General features: G+C 39.9%; 1 protein-coding gene across 3 annotated transcripts in view; it reads right to left on the bottom strand.

Annotated features, from left to right (window-relative positions):
- GALNT5 (polypeptide N-acetylgalactosaminyltransferase 5) overlaps positions 1–17492 on the bottom strand; it is a 54934-nt gene extending 37442 nt beyond the window's left edge. For 2 of the 3 annotated variants that reach the window (XR_010122835.1, XM_063647489.1), the window contains exon 1: positions 15435–17379. Coding sequence is in view for 2 of the 3 variants with exons in the window: in XM_063647489.1 (XP_063503559.1) it covers positions 15435–16888 (1454 nt within the window). In the remaining variant the exon portion in view is untranslated. Of the gene's footprint in view, positions 1–15434 lie in introns of all 3 variants that reach the window. The other variant, XM_054478694.2, reaches the window with a different exon arrangement.
- Positions 17493–17931: the final 439 nt, after the last annotated feature.

Genomic DNA, 17931 nt, shown 5'->3' with positions numbered 1-17931 from the left:
AGATGGATTAAAGACTTAAATGTTAGACCTAAAACCATAAAAACCCTAGAAGTAAATCTAGGCAATACCATTCAGGACATAGGCATGGGCAAGGACTTCATGTCTAAAACACCAAAAGCAATGGCAACAAAAGCCAAAACAGACAAATGGGATCTAATTAAACTAAAGAGCTTCTGCACAGCAAAAGAAACTACCATCAGAGTGAACAGGCAACCTACAGAATGGGAGAAAATTTTTGCAATCTACCCATCTGACAAAGTGCTAATATCCAGAATCTACAAAGAATTCAAACAAATGTACAAGAAAAAAAACAAAACAACCCCATCAAAAAGTGGGTTTAATATCAAAGGATATCAACAGACACTTCTCAAAAGAAGATATTTATGCAGTCAACAGACACATGAAAAAATATTCATCATCACTGGTCATCAGAGAAATGCAAATCAAAACCACAAGAGATACCATCTCACACCAGTTAGAATGGTGATCATTAAAAAGTCAGGAAACAACAGATGCTGGAGAGGATGTGGAGAAATAGGAAGGCTTTTACACTGTTGGTGGGACTGTAAACTAGTTCAACCATTGTGGAAGACAGTGCGGCGATTCCTTAGGGATCTAGAACTAGAAATACCATTTGACCCAGCGATCCCATTACTGGGTATATACCCAAAGGATTATAAATCCTGCTACTATAAAGACACATGCACACGTATGTTTATTGCGGCACTATTAATGATTGTAAAGACTTGGAACCAACGTAAATGTCCATCAATGATAGAATGGATTAAGAAAACATGGCACATATACACCATGGAATACTATGCAGCCATAGAAAAGGATGAGTTCATGTCCTTTGTAGGGACATGGATGAAGCTGAAAACCATCATTCTCAGCAAACTATCACAAGGACAGAAAACCAAACACCACATGTTTTCACTTATAGGTGGGAATTGAACAATGAGAACACTTGGACACAAGGCGGGGAACATCACACACTGGGGCCTTTTAGGGGGTGGGGGGCTGGAGGAGGGATAGCATTAGGAGAAATACCTAATGTAAATGACGAGTTGATGGGTGCAGCAAACCAATATGGCACATGTATACCTATGTATCAAACCTGCACATTGGGCACATGTACCCTAGAACTTAAAGTATAATAAAAAAAAAAAAACACAAAAAATTACCCTGGCATGGTGGCGGGTACTTGTAATCCCAGCTACCTGGGAGGCTGAGGCAGGAGAATCGCTTGAACCCGGGAGGTGGAGGTTGCGGTGAGCTGAGATTGTGCCATTGCACTCCAGCCTGGGCAACAAGAGCAAAATTCTGTCTCAAAAAAAAAAAAAAAAAAAAAGCAAGAAATATGTTGTTTTCAAATAAAAAATTTAAAATTGCTTCTCTATCTCTCAACAAAATGTAGGTTTATTTTGAATTTACAGAATTGTTAGTCATGCTGGGTTTTTTTTCCTAAATTTGAAGCTTCTTTTAAGTTTGAGGAATTTGCACACTGAAGTCCACGAAAGTGTTAATTGGTGATACCAAATTATGAACTATCATATTGAAACTCTATTTTAGAAAAGAAAGATAATTAGAAAAAAAGAAGAAAGAATATAAATTGAGGGATTTCCAAGAAGTACTAAAAAATTGGTTTATTTGGTTGCATAATTACCAACAATTCCAACAATTAAAGGACAATTTTGGAACTGGACAAACTTTAAACTCTGAAATGTTTTTCATAAGGCAAAAAAGGAAACATCTCCAAAATAAGATTCTAATTCTCAGAATCTCTTGTGATGACCATTAAAGACCAGAGTGATGAGACTAAAGTTGCCCAACGAGAGAATTGGTGGGGCTAGAGCACAATGAACTACAAAGTAAAAGGTAAATGAACAATGAGACACCATCTCATACCAGTTAGAATGGCAGTTATTAAAAAGTCAAAAAACAACAGATGCTGTAAAGGCTGTGGAGAAAAGAGAATGCTTATACACTTCCATACTGTTGGTAGGAATGTAGTTCCTACCAATTAGTTTAGCCACTGTAGAAGGTAGTTTGGAGGTATCTCAAAGAACTTAACACAGAACTACCATTTGAGCAAGCAATCCAATTACTAGGTATATATCCAAATGAAAATAAATCATTCTACCAAAACAATTCAGCACTATTCACAATAGCAAAGACATGTAATCAACTTAGGTGCCCCTCAATGGTGGATTGGATAAAGAAAATGTGATACATATATACCATGGAATCCTATGAAGCCATAAAAAAGAATAAAATCATTTCCTTAGCAGCAACATGAATGCAGCTGGAGGACATTATCCTTAGCAAATTAACACAGGACCAGAAAACCAAATATCACATGTTCTCACTTATAAGTGGGAGCTAAGCATTGGGTACTCATAGATATAAAGATGGCAATGATAGACACTGGGGACTACTAGAGAGGGTAAGGAAGGAGGGGTAACAGTTGAAAAACTAACTGTTGGGTACTATTCTCAGTACCTGGGTGACAGAATCATTTGTATCCTAAACCTCAGCAGCACGCAATATACCCTGTAACAAACCTGCACATGTACTTCCTGAATCTAAAATGTTGAAATTATTTTAAAAAGGAGTAAAAGGTAAATAAAGGAAAGGGTAGTATTTTGCGGACAATTTTGGGAGAAAACCTAGAAAAGAAAGAAATAGGAGGGTAGATAGGTGGGATACCAGGAAAATTTGTCATCTCTGTTCTCCCTTCCTCTCTTGAGTAGAAACGGACAGAATCATATTTATGAGCATCAGAGTAGGTACAGATAGAGCTGAGAGTTGAAAAAAAATCAGTAATTGATAGGATTATCAGTGAAGCAAGGTCTCTTTATGTTAACCCACCTTACAGTGGCAATTGATGCAATTAACAAGTCTAGTTTCCTTTGGCCACTCTCCATTTTTAAATTTTTTGTCCCATGAGACACTACACCCTCCTAGTTTTCACCCATCACTCACTGGCTTTTCACCTTCAGTTTCCTTCTCAGCTTTCCTTTCCTCTTAAGAAACACAAGATTCTCAGAGCTGGGTCTGGGGCTTCTATGTATGATATGATTGTATGAGCCCATCACGCTCACAGTTTTAAGTGTGATAATATCTTCCTAGTTTATATCCAGGTCAGATTTCCCATCTGAATTGCAGACTTAACTTATATCCAAACAATTTCTGAACATCTCCTCTGAATGTTTCACAGGCATCTCACTCATAATGTGTCTGAAACAGAAACCTTGACTTCACCCCACTCAACCCAACCAGCGCCTCTGCATTTCCCTCATAATGGCATCGCCACCCACCTTGCTGCAGAAATATGGATTCTCATCTAGACGTCACCCTCTTCGTGACCATAAATACAATCAATCCATCAACTTCTATTCTGTGTATTGCCAACAGATATCTCAACTATAACATCTTTATACCTCCACAGTTGCCTCCCCTAGGTCTTGAGCATCCACTCTCTTTCTCCAGGATTATTGCTGGAGTCTCCTAACGGGACACTACTTTCACAGTTTGTCAGATCAACACCACTCTTCTGTTTAAAATCCTCAGTCAATTTCTATGGGACAAAGTGAAAAGGAAAAAAATCCAAATTCTTTAGTGTATAGGACCCCTGCTCAACTTTTCAACTGCCTGTCATTCCACTCTCCCCTCACACACTCCACCTTGGCCGTCTTTCAGTTCCTTGAAGAACGCTCCAGCTTTTGTTATTTGCTTAACTTCTAGCATTTTTGCTACCCTTCCCATGTCTTCGTGGCTGGCTGCTTCTGTTCATTTAGTTCCTATCTTAAATATTCCCTTCATAGAGATGCCGTCTCTGACTACCCTTTCAATTTTTTTTTTTTTTTGAGACAGAGTCTGGGCTGGAGTGCAGTGGCATGATCACTGCTCACTGCAGGCTCCGCCTCCCGGGTTTACGCCATTCTCCTACTTCAGCCTCCTGAGTAGCTGGGACTGCAGGCACCTGCCACCACGCCTGGCTAATTTTTGTGTATTTTTAGTAGAGACGGGGTTTCACCATATTAACCAGGATGGTCTCGATCTCCTGACCTTATGATCCACCTGCCTTGGCCTCCCAAAATGCTGGGATTACAGGCGTGAGCCACTGCACCCGGCCTACCCTCTCAAAATTTAGCTATTCTTTTATTATTCCCTATTATTGTGTTTCTGTCACAGCATTCATTTATCAATCTTATTTCCTTATCTTCTGCATCCAAAATTTTCTGAGGGCAGGACGAATCTGCCTTGCTTACTACAGTACCACAAGCTTCCAGCACAGTTACACAATAAATATTTGATAAATATGTATTGAATGCATGAATGGTTGGATGGAGATGAGATGGAGCTTAAATTTAAAGCTTAAATAGTGGAAGAAATATTTCCCTTTGAGATAGAAAGTACAAAAAGGTGGTAATGTATACAAATATATTTATGCACATGGGATGAGAAGTTGAAAATATTCATAGCTCATACTGGAGGAAGGGTTATCTGTTAATGTAATAGGCTAGGGGCTTGAGGAGAATGGAGAATATTTTGGACAGATACCATGGGCAATGGGAGAGAATGCTAGCCAGCTAGCTAGGATTTCAGAGGGACAGTGAGCACTTTCCTGAAACTGGAGATGCCAAAATTTTACGAAATTTCAATATATGATTTGCTCCACCAGTGCCTGCCAGCCTGCGTGTAAGAAGAGATAAAGCAAATTGCTGGATTAATATGAGTCTAAGGGACATCAGAGCACATGAGGTAGAAAGAGAATGGGTAGTGAGGTTTGAGGGGACTGGTGTAAGGTGGTTGAATGTTCTGGCATGGGCTCTGGGTCAGGGAAAGAGGAAGTAAAGCTAAGAGGAGTTTAATAGCCTGAGTGAAAGGGAGGGTACAGAAGAAAACAGCTACGGCCTATGACTTCCTCATCTCTAATTTTATAATATAAATTAATGAGAAATTCACATTTCACAGTTACATTTTTTTAATGGTATTTGGTGCAGAAAAAAAATCAAATCAGTTCTAAAAAGAAAGGATCAATTACACAAATTCTGCATAAACAAACAAGCCCAGCTGTGAAGTCCTGAGAGTTGCTTTATGGTTAAAATTTGGTTGGTCTTAGAAACATCCAGTAACAAAAGGAATTGTATCAGGAGGAGTTAACTAAGCAGGCTCGTGCAAATGACTCTTCCTATATTTTAAATTAGTAGTTTTTGTCTTTTTAGAAGCAAGTTCTAAAAAGTGCTAGACAGTCTGAAATTGGAGGTAAGAAAAACTCTCAGAAATTTGAGAGATTTGGGGAAGGCACCTCTAATCACCAAATATCTAATCCTCCATTCCCCCAATTGTGTCATGGTGCCTTAATTTCGCCATTAGTACCCTACATGGGTAGATCATGAGAGATTCCACTAGATGCTAATATCCCAGCAAATAAGTAGTACCTCTGCCAATTGTTGACAAATATATATCTTAGATGTGTTTAAAGAATTACAATGAAGAAATTCTGTGGAAGATTATATGGTACAGATTGTATTAGTGCCTGGTAAAAGCAATATTACAGGATGGGAAAGAGGGACCCAGAAAGAGATGCCTGAGATTTCCAATACAAAGTTTCAGGGTGTGCCTTGATTTGGGATGACTGACATGTCAAGGCACTCTGACATTTACAGAGGCCTGTTCTCCTGCATTACTAAACAGATTAAACATGTTTCCGGGTATCTAGAAAAATTAGTGTGCTTGTTTTGTTCAAAGGAACAGTGGGAAAACCCCGCAAAGCTTTCAGCATTTTAAACTCTTACTCTAGTCTTTCATACTGGAAGAAAGGTTACTTACTAATGTAATAGGGTAGGGGCTTGAGGAGAATGGAGAATATTCTGGACAGACACTATGTCATCTAGTTGGCATAGGTTTTAAAAACCATTTCAAGTTATCCTACATCAACCTAATTCAAGCAAGTTTCCTCTATTTCAATTTTTCCTTAATTTCTGCCTATATCGTGGGAGTAGGAATTGCTGCTAAAGTCTAATTTGAATGCCAGATATTTCTAGGTTTGTAATTTTTTTGAGGCTAAGAAATCACATTTATATTCTATATGCCTATTTATTATACAAATTAGGTATTTAGAGTCTACTGGTCCCATGCTATACTTAAAAAATTAATCCAATCTCTTTGTCTGGGGGGAAACTAGGCTTAGATTACTGCAGCCAATCCAAGTTCTAAAAACAAATGGGGCCTCTAATGTGGGGAGTTTCACTATCCTGCACTTAGCTGACATACTACTGTGGTGGACAGAAAGACTCTGGACTTGAGAAAGATGACGAGGGGCTAAGTTTTTAGTTCATTTTAGCATTTATTGGCCCTATGACCATGGGCAAGTCAGTTAGGCCCCTAGAACCTTAGTTTCCTCACTTTTAGGATGAAGATTACAATGCCTTCATCACAGAACGGTGGTGAAGATTTGATGAGATAATGGATGTAAAAATATTTTGTGAGTTTCATGCTGAAAAACTCATGTGAGAACCTACGATTACCCATAATGCAAATACACACATTTTGAGGGAGCACACTGTCCTTTTCTGAGGCAGTCCTTTAATCTGAATCTATCAAGTACTCAACCATTTATCGAGAGACCCAGAAAGTGATGCATCCCACCCTCCTGGCTTCTGTGTGCTTAATGCTGAGCCACTAACATGATTTGAATGTAGCCTATCAAATAGAGAAGGTTTTAAATCATAAGATTGAGAGAATGATAACATTCTCTCATTTCTATGAATTTTTCATTTTATTCCGAGATAGTCAAGATGTACTATGTGGGTCAAGTCTCAGGCTTCACAGGTTTGAACAGAAGGTCAAGGAGAATATTTCTTAACTTCTATTTGCAATTCAACTACTGCCTTGATATGAGCCTTCAGGGGCCTTCACTCCCCAAGCACTGGTATCTCAGGAACATCAGGAGGAGAATTGAGCACACAGCTGAAGAGCTCTGCCTGGGATTGTATTCTTTTCTCCCAGACCTTAGAATTGTTGGGGCTGCTTTCCCTCTCACTGATAAGAAGGTACACTGATATAAAAACTGTATTTTCATGTTTTGTTCTTTCTAGGGTAGACTATCCATGACATTCAGTCAAAGTCACCTGGCTACTGATTCAGAAAATTTAAATCACACTCATCACTTCTACTCCAAAGTTCTTAGCCAACTGCGGCTGTGGTTGCCGTGGTAAATGTAAAGTCATCAAAGTGACAGGACTCAGGCTTAGAAATATAAGCCACCAGTATAAACATTCACCACTTCAACAATAGTCTATTTTGAGCAGGAAGCTGTCACAGTGAAATTGGGACAGCAGGGAGAAGAGGAGGAGGTGGTGTGATGTGGCAGAAATAGTACTAGGTGGGGATGTTCTGTCTTTCCTGCTGTGTATGACCTTGGGCAAGTCATTTTTCTTCTGGAACGTTCTCTGTAACATAAAGGACTAGATTAGATAACTTTCAAATCTTCACCTAGTATTAACATTCTGTGGTTTTCTATGCAACTTTAGCATTTACCTGTAAGTGCTTTCCTTTGGGTTATAAGTCCCCTGAGAAAAGGCAAATTAAATTGTCATTTCTATGGTTTTAAATCATTTAACGGTTTCCCACTGGCCCTTGGAAGAACCTGAAGGTCCTGAGTGATCTGGACTCTACTTACTTCTATGGCCTCATTTATGTCCTCATTGCTCTCCTGCAACCCATGTCAGATTTCCCTCAGTTTCTCAATGGATCATCCTTTTTACTGCTTTCTCCATTTCTCTGACTCTACTCTTTCAGGTTGCAGCTCAAACATTTCTGTTCTCTCCCAGGACAGGTTTAGCTTTTTATCTCCTTTTTCCCAATAGTCCCCTGTGTTTCAGCATCACATTTTGCTGTACACACCTTGAAGTCAATGGCCATGCTCTGATGCCATACTTTGCAGTAGCAGCCCAGAGAGATTTGTTCACTGCAGGGCTGTGGTTATGGCCGAGTTTTAAAGAATCACCTTTGCTTAGTGCTGCATAGGAAATGCTTTTCTATAATTTTTTTCTCTGATGAGGTACATGTCATGCAAACTTAATTCCCCTCATGCATCTCTTACCCATGTATAAGGAAGAGAGGTGTTTTAATTTCTGCCAATGTCATATGACTATAAGGAAACAAAGGAAGGAAGGGCTGTCCCCTGTGGAAAGAACACTAGAATTAAAAATTGGGAAATTTTCTTTTGAATCCCAAATTTGCTATTAGCTTGCTGGGACAACGGATAAATCATTTATTTTTTTATAGTCTCACTCTTCTGAACTGTAAAACATATGAAAGTTAATATCTCATAGTGTTGCTGTGAGGATTGCTTATATACAAACACGCACAAACACACATGTCTACATGCATACATATATGCATACACACACATCACTGACTGAAACAAAACTAAGCATTTTCTTTGTGTGTGAAGCTGAGCAATGGAGGGATTCCCCTTTATGCACAGGGCCTTGGCAAGCTAAGGAGACTTGCAGGTGATGATGGTCACTACGTGAGGAGAGTTGCTGGAGGTGGAGAGGGAACCAGACTGGTGCAGTGGAATTATTACTGAGTGAGGAAGAGTCAGAAAACTAGAGGTTGGGTCCCAACATTGGCACTTGTGAGCTGTGAGGCCTTGGGCAAATTACTTTACCGTTTGCTCTTTTTTTTGCCCCCTCATCTGTTAATAAAGAGAGGTAACACTTTGCTAATCTGGCATGGCCACAAGGATCAGATGAAATAATATACCTGAAGGATGAAAGGCCTCAACTGCCTGGCATGGTGCACCGCTCCTGATTGATAGGCAATGAGCAAATATCACGTGCAATGAAATGAACTGCCACTGTCTGAAATATCTGCTATTATCTGAAACCTCAGCTTCCCCTGTAAATCTCAGTTTTTCTATAGGTAAAGCTGGGATGATGATAGTATCTACCTTGAGGAATTGTTTTAAGGATTAAATGAGAAGGCAAGTTGTGAAGGTCTTTGTAAACACTGTTTCCTTATATTGCTGCTTCTCACACATGTCCATATATTATCAACATTTTAGAAGCATGGCCAATTGAGAAGGTACTTGAGTTTGGTATAATATAGCTGTTTTTCCAGGAGACTCTAAAAAGCTCCTTTCATTTCGAAAGCAAACAGCAAAATACAGCTTCTAAACATTGCTATTTTCCTTGAATTTTGTGAACCTTGAGCAAAAAAGTTGTTTCTCTCTTGAGAGGCTCTGTTCTGATCGGATCAGCCAGAAAAGCCCAATAGGAAGTTATTTTCAGGGCCAAGAGTAGCAGGGCAATATTACAGCAAAAGTTTGATATATTATGCTGATGGTTAAATTGGGCCTTGTGTTCAGTATATGAAAAAGTATACTTCTTTCAAATTCCTGCATTTACTAACTACTCTCTCCCAGGAGTGTTTCTAGGGCTTTCGCAGTATTTAGGAGGAAAAGTCAGGAGTTCGCTTTAACATTTCTCAGTTTTCTATTAATTAGGCACTGTTTAGCTGTTTTCTTTTTAGAAAGAAACTAGTAGCAGAATTTGAACTAGTAGCAGAATTGTGCTTTCCATTCTTCTCCTCTAATCCTTGTCTTTGTTATTTATTCCCTTTGTTATAAGGAGAGTGGGATAAATAAAAGTATTCAAAGGCCCAGTTCATTGTCCCTTGGCCATATTTCACCTTCATTATGTTACAGTCTAGTCTGAACCCTTTTAACAAGTTTTCCTTTTTATTTCCTGCTCTCCTACATGACTTTTGAGTGAAAAAGAGTACTGTGTTCTAACACACAAACACATGCATATGCTCACAAATGCACACACATGCACACACAAATGAACACATACACACTATTCAAAAGGCACCACTGCATTGCTTTTACCCATAGAGGTGAAAGCAGGATGTAAATCCTTTTGAATTCATCTCATGGGTTTTTTTTTTCCCTGCCTCCAATTAGTTTCTCAAGATCTCATAGCTTCTCCAATCAATTTTAATTAATATTCTCCAATCACTATTAGTCACAAAATCACATTCATTTCATCAATTAAGATTTGTATCCCATGTAAAAATTTAAAATTAAATTTAATTTAACTTTAAAGTTTCTTTTTTTCTCTCAGCCTGATAAACTTTTAGAAGCTCAAAGTTTGGGAGGATACCAGATCAATTTATTTTCTCTCTTCTGTCCCCTCCCCCTCCTCCTCTTCCTCCTCCAGTAACTCATTCGTTATAGTTTTTGACCCTACTAGGATCAAAATTAAGGTTCCAGGAAGTTTTTCTTTCCCCTCAGTAATTTAGATTGGTTTGTGGCAAATGCATGATGCTATCTTTTGCTTTTCAAATGTGCCAAAAAAAAAACCTTTCTTTAGCTGTGTAGGAAGCAATCAAATTATTGGTTGACAGTCCTGGCTCTGGGCTAAGAGAATAAAGACCCATTTTAATTGCTTTATTGAGGGGCTTGCCAGAGTTTTGTAGGGAAAGCAAAGCATTAAATTAAGCAATTGAGTAACGTTATGAGGACACAGCAGTGGTAGACAAGCACGCAAGAATTCTTATTGTACTTTAAAAACTAAATGCTGGCAGCAAAAATTCCTTTGAGTCATTTTTCTCTAAATTCAGATTCAGGAAGTGCACTCTTAAAATAAGTTCATTTTTGGAGTTCCATCTTAACTATAGCTTCAGGCCAAAAGACAGACTTCTCCAAGTAGAACTGCCCTGCATAGGATCACATTTTAGCAAAACCTGTGTGTACGTGTGTATATGTGTGTGTGTGTGTTGATTGTTGCTGATAGAAACAAACTTCAATCATAGGAGCAAGAACTGAAAGGATTAGCTTTTAATTAAAAAAAGATTAAATATGGAACTTTAACTGTCAAAAAAGCATTTTATTTCAAGCAAATTTTATCGGCAAAATTTCTAGGCAACAATGAAGTTGTATTTTACATGCTGACGTAAAACATTCTTGTAAATAAAATAGGCTTTCCTCTCTTGAAAGCCAAAACATTAAAATTAAGAACCAAAACAATAACAAAAATATAAAATAAGGAATAAACACAAATTAATGAATAGATTATAGTGTTAAACAGAATGTATCTGCCTTAAATCAGATTTTAATATATTCTATATATTCATAATGAAAAATTAAGAAGTCATTATTAATTTATAAACAGACTTGCTGCAGGTTTCATTTGAATTGCTACCTTTTGATTATTTTTAAAGTAGTATCAATTTTCAAAAATCATTTCAGAGAAACAAATTCAGAGAAACAAATTTTAAATTCATACTGTGTAAACCTGTTGCTTCTGAATGTACAGCACTGTGATCAGTGCTAAAGGAGTACAAAATAAAGCTAAAGACAGACTTTCCTTCAGAAGCTTATAATTTCACTAGGAAGGAAAAACAGACGTTCAAGGATTCAGTTAATGAAGGATTCAGTTAATGAAGAACACAGAATAAAGAGTGTTTCAGTAACTAGGATGCCTGTGTACACTAACAGTAATTGCAATTTAGAGGTCACAGCTACCTCATGGTCCAGGTGGAAGGAAGCCACAGTTGGATTCTGAGTAATGTTGAATTAGAATGTGCGCAAGAGAAAGGTGAGGATGGAGGGAGGCTGTGGGAAGGGACCAGTGAATGAAAACCTTAGTGAATGGTTACAACCATAAAGGGTGGAGAAGAGCAAAGAGATTAGCTTTTCTTATGCTAAGGGCCCAGCTTGGAGAAAATGTCATGTACAGGGTGCTATTGCTATACCACAAAGGGGAGAAACATGGGCAGACAGAAGAGGACAGTGTGAGTAACCCTGAGAACAGAAAGGAGTTCTCGTGCTTTAGAAAAGAGGTGTGGGCCCGGCGCGATGGCTCACGCCTGTAATCCCAGCACTTTGGGAGGCCAAGGCGGGCAGATCATGAGGTCAGGAGATCGAGACCGTCCTGGCTAACACGGTGAAACCCCGTCTCTACTAAAAATACAAAAAATTGGCTGGGCATGGTGGTGGGTGCCTGTAGTCCCAGCTACTCGGGAGGCTGAGGCAGGAGAATGGTGTGAACCCGGGAGGCGGAGCTTGCAGTGAGCCGAGATCGCACCACTGCACTCCAGCCCGGGTGACAGAGCGAGACTCCGTCTCAAAAAAAAAAAAAAAAGGTGTGAAATTGAATCTTAACATTTTAGCAATGGTCCTTTGGGACTCCAGAGAAAAAGGAGGAAAAAGCAGATTTGGAAAAGGGAATCTGATTTTAGAACTAGAGTAAGAGAAGTTGTCCTGGAAATCCCTGCCTGTCTCCTCTACCTTTTTGTTGTTGTTGTTTTCTGAGACAAGGTCTTATCCTGTCACCCAGGCTAGTGGCACAATCTTGGTTCACTGCAACCTCGACCTCTCAGGCTCAAGTGATCCTCCCACCTCAGCCTCCTGAGTGACTGAGACTAGAGGCATGCACCACTACCCTTGGGTAATTTTAAATTTTTTGTAATGATGAGGTCTCACTATATTGCCCAGGCTGATCTCAAACTCCCGGGCTCAAGGGATCCTCTAACCATGGCCTCCCAAAGTGCTGAGATTACAGGCTTGAGTCACCATGCCTGTCCTCTACTTCTTAATGGTAACCTCACCCTAGCACATCAGCTAATTCATCTTTAAGATGATGTTAACTACCGACTAGTTATTATCTTCACTGGGTGAAGTTGAATTTAAATAATTATACCAAATCTATGTGCTTTTTTTTTTTTTTTTACATGTTTTGGTTCATTCTGTATCAATGAGTAGTTGTGATATGCCAGTTATGTGTGAATTCATCTACAACAGTGGATTTTGGGGAAATGAATAGGTCAAAAAGGAAGATATTCTCCAAAACTCTTAAAATTTAAAGGTTGTGTGGTAGGATGCTATTCCAGCTAATTTTAAGCTAGCCCTCCTGTGTTCTTATAGTTATTTCTCTCTCTCTCTCTTTCAAACACACACACTCATTTTCTTATTCTATTTTATAACAATTTCCCCTTATGCTGACTTTGAAAACATTATCTTAAAAAATCTTATTGTGTGCATTCCTGTAAGCAGCTACCTCAAACACTTTTTGAGCCAGGCTGAAAATAAATAAAGCCAAAGTAAAAACAACAACAACAACAACAACAAAAAAACACTCCAAATCTTGCCAACCTGATAAATCAAATGTTTTTCGATCATATTTTCTTTAACCTTTATCTACATGAATACATAATTTACACATATTTATAGTCAAGGTGTTTGGGTAAAAGAACAAAAAATGATTTATCCTCTTTCAAAGAAGAGGGCTACAAAAGGACTGAAAAATACTTTGGGAGGCCCCAGGTCCAGGATCCCTGGTGGTAGACCCCTGAGTGGAGCGTAGCATCCGCCAGGCAGCTTGAGACACACCTATATTTAGCCAAGGTGGGTTATGTGATAAGAGGGAGGAGGCCTGGCCACATGCTCTCTGACTCATCCTCTCAAGCACACGTGTCAGTTTTTCCTACAGTTGGGACAACCTCCTTCAGAAGACAGAGCCTGACTGTAACTTTCCTGGGCTGCAATGCTCAACTTCTACAGACCAAAGTATAGAAACTAAGAAGCACTGGGAGTCCCCGAGCCTTCAGTGAGCCACACTAGTGATAACATCGTTATTACTTGTTTTGAGCACCCCCACCCCCGCCACGCACGTGCCTTTTCTCTGGTTTGGAACTGGAGCTTGTGCTTCTGTGCAGTGTCTAATTCCTCCCCAGACTCCCTAGCAGCCTGCTGGGTCAATAAGGGCATGTTAAAATGAAACTGCTTTAACAGCTACTTCATTTCCTTGCACTTTGTGTTTAAAGCTGGCATGTGTAATCCTGTGGTACACAGGACTTTAGATTAGAGCTGGGCCAACATAATTTTAGGATCCTTTTTGAGGGGAGATTGGCAAGAGATGGAAGAGAGTGCAGAATAATTTTGAGCATGAATTTTAATCATTTCTCTACAATGACTAGCTTTGTGACCACAGGCAATCTAGCATTCCAGGGCCTCAGTTTCCTCATCTTTGAGTATATCTGCATTCTCCTCAAGGCTGTGATTATCACCAGGATGTGAAGCATGAATGGCACAGTGCTTGGTATAAGCAGTGCATGGCTGATAGCTGTTTGCTGATGGCTAAGAGATGGAAAACGACCTGGTTGTAGCCGACATCACAATGAAGAGACTCTTCTTTCTAATATGGATAAAGCTTCCCCTGTATCTGCCTTCTTCCTAGTAACACTGACTAAAATGTAATGCTGATTACCTAGATCACAAAGAAGAATTTTCTACAGAAGCCAAACAAGGCCATTGTTTACATGCCACATATGCTAAGTCTCAATCTTGACATTCCCCAATCCAACTTCCTGGCAAATATTGTTTGACTTAGGGAACTGAGTTAACAGATATTGAACATACGGCTGTTGAGTACCTTCACTTATCAGTGGGCCAAGAAAAAAAATGCCAGGAACCCAATTATATTTGAATCAGATTAAATATCTATGCTTTGATCCACGTCTGGTGATATAGTTATAGGAATTTAACTTCTTGAAGGACTGGTTCCTGAAGGCCCATTGGGTAGCTTTAGAACTGCATTACCTTGAGAAAGTGTTGTAACTTCTGAGCGCCCTCGCCAGCTTGTTAATTTGAACCATAATGCCTGCCTCCTCCTTTCCAGGGCTCATATGGAGTTCATCTATGTGTATACAGGCTCTTTGTAAATAGTGAATGTCTACAAATATAAGTGATTATTATTATGCTTTTTATACCTCCTGTAGGTGTTTGCTGGTCATGGACTGATTGACTTTTTCCAACATTATTATTCCTATGTAACTCATCTCCTGAAATGTCTATCATCTCCACCTATAAAGGACATTAAATTTTAGGGAGTAAAGTCACTTCTTCTCTTGCTATCCTGGTTATCATTACTTATGATTAGGCAGAATTCTGCTGGTTAAGATATGATTCCAGGGAGGCCTAGAAGAGTCCTTCTGTGTGCTTCTTTCCCAAATATATTCCTGACAAACTTGCTAATAATGAAAAGTTCCAAAATTGGGAATTCACTTCATTGTCACTATTCTAATGGAATTATACTTTAAGCTCTACCATTTATATACACTTTATTATGAACTGAGTTCATCTAATCATTTTAATAGGTTTTCAACAGAGGGAAGGAAATTGAACATGAGCTAATGGTGGGGACCAAAGTCTCAGAGAACGAGAACTCTGCAACTGCTAATAAGAGAATTTTTCTCTGTGTAGCTGGTGAAATATTTGAATGATATCCAATGATTAATGTTTCTTTAATTCTCTAGGTGACCAAAAATCACACAAAATTATCTAGCAATTAATCCTCTCTACATAAGAGCCAAAGCACTTGGGGTTGAGGAAAGAGAAGAGAAATAGGCCTTACCCAGCAGGTCTGGTGTCTTCAATGGCTCTATCCACTGGGATCAAATCGCTAAGGTAGACATTGAAGTTTCCTTCTTTCCATCTTCTTTCTGCCTCCTTCTCCTTTCCATGGGGGACAACTACAGGACGCCCAAACTGCCCTGGAGCTTTGGGGTCCCTTGGAGAAAGTGTCACATCAATTCTTAACACCTGGTGCATTCCACTGTCTTCAGGTAAAAGGGCTTTTATATGACTCTGGTTGTATTCTGTAGGGGGGGCTTTGGCAGTTATGTTGATTTTTGCTGGCTCTAGCCCTCCAGTTAAAGCATGGTTAGTTTGGGACAGTGGTACTCTCTGTGGAGCAAGTGAAGAGAAAGACATCTCACTTCTATTCCTGGAAATGTGTTTACCTTGGCTTTTACCCAATACTTTAGGAAAAATTGTTTTGGTTTTAGAATTAGAGACCTCTTTGGGGTCTGCCTTTTGCTCTTCCTCTTTGGTTATAATCACAAAATGGCTTTCAGAGAAATTGAGTTTCTTCCCATGAGCCCCTCTAGCTCCATCATCCTTTGACAAACTTCCCAAAGGTGTCTCATTAATAGATTGCTTCCTTAAGCGATTTGAATTGACAATGAACTTAGGAAAAGGAAGACTCCTATTGGCTTTGTGTTTATTTGCATTGACTTCTTTGCTCTGAGTCTTAGTTTTGTTTAAGGCCATGGCTTCCCCAGACTTCGGCACTGCTGTGCTGGCAGGGTGTGCCCTCTCTTTTGCTACTGCCTGTGATCGCTGCTTTGGTCTGTCAGTACTAAGACTGATGGTCACATTCAAGTCCCTTTCAGCTGCTAGTTTTGATGTGTCACTGCTGGGACTATGACTCTTCAGGGGCTCCTGTTTCAAACTGACACGTCCCATGTGTACTGATATTTTGACTACCTGAGTTCCTTTTGCTGCTATGAATGAGATCTTTGGAGCCCCCTGAGCTGTCGTTTGCTTTGGTGTCCCCTGGTGAGAGGAGGCTTCAGGTTTGGTGCCTCTCCCGTCTGTCTTCTGCTTGTTAGGAGTCACAGGGAGGGTCTGCAGATGTGCAGGATGCCACAACGGCAAAACCTTGCCCCTTCCCAGGGCATTCTGCATTTTTCTTTCCCTCTGGGTTTGGTCCAAGTCCACCTCAACCTTGAGCACACTCTCCTCAGTTTTTCTAACGTTCTCTTTGCCCCATGCCCCTTTCCCATGTCCCCTTAGGGGAGGTTTCATCTCTTTTATGCTGCTGTAAAAAATTTTCCCTTGGTCTGGCTGAACTCTGAATCCTATCCGCTCCCTCCTCACAATGTCTTCCTTGATGACCCGAGTGTTGATCTCACTGAATGAGAGGCGGAGAGCTGCCATGTCAAAGAGCAGCCAGATGACAGAAGCTACAAAGATAAATGCCAAGACTCGCCCACTTCCTCGGAAAAACTTTCGGATCCTGTTCATGGTACAAAGCTTTCCCTAGCAGCCTGCCCTCCCTTAGCCTGCTTACCTTGAGTGGAGAGGGAGCTGAAGTAGCAGCAGCAGCAGCAGCAGCAGCAGCAGCAGCAGCAGAGTTGCCAGAAAGTGACCCCCTCCCCTGAACACAGCAGGAAGCAGCAGTCCAAGGGGAAAGCTCAGTTCCTACCGCTTGTCAGTCTCTGCCTGCGTGGCATTTCATAGCAGAGCATCTGTGCCTGCTTGGCTGGCCCTGGCTAAGTTCTGGTAAACACTGGCCTTAGGTCACTCCAGGAGCAGTTGATTCCAGCCACCGAATAGTTCAACATATCACTTGTCTTGTCTCCGGGAGCCCATGTCTACCTTCCTACAAGCCCAAGAAAAGGTGGGGGCCAGATTGAGACTGCTGTTTCTCTCCTCCCCGTTCTCCGTCTGCACGCTGTAACTCAACACCACTTCTCATAAGGAAAACATTTCATGCCATTACCCAGAAAACTTCATTCAGCTCTCACCTTCTGTGTTATGTGAGAGCATGTGTGTTTAAACGGCAATTAAAGAGGAAAAAAAGCTATCTAACTTGGAGGGCATGTGTTCCTGGTTTGTAACCCCACCTACCCTACTCCTGCTCATTAACCCTGTTGTACCCAGGTGCCAATGCTCTGCCTGAGGAATTTATCACTGAAGTTAACATTTCAGCTTTAAGACATAACAGCTTAAAGAAGGGGCCTGGTATATCCTCACTTCCAGAGATGTATATGTTTAGTTATTTAGATCATTCATTCAGGGGGTTTCAACGTATTTCTTTGTAAGCCAACTTTTTTTTTTCACTAATCCATCTGTTTTTATTATTATATTCGATTAAAAATAAACTTAATTTGTCATATTGCTATAAAAGTTTCTAAACACTTTGTTATGGTCTGAATGTTTATGTCCACCCAAAATTCATATGTTGAAACCTAATCATAAATGTGATAGAATTAGGAGGTAGGGCTTTTGAAGCTGATTTCATTATAAGGATAGAGCCCTCATGAATGGGATCAGCACCCTTACAA

The sequence above is a fragment of the Pongo pygmaeus genome, chromosome 11 (assembly GCF_028885625.2).
Source record: "Pongo pygmaeus isolate AG05252 chromosome 11, NHGRI_mPonPyg2-v2.0_pri, whole genome shotgun sequence".
NCBI classification, from domain to species: Eukaryota; Metazoa; Chordata; class Mammalia; order Primates; family Hominidae; genus Pongo; species Pongo pygmaeus.
The sequence above is the reverse complement of the archived record's forward strand: the minus strand, read 5'-3'. Positions and strand labels throughout refer to the sequence as shown.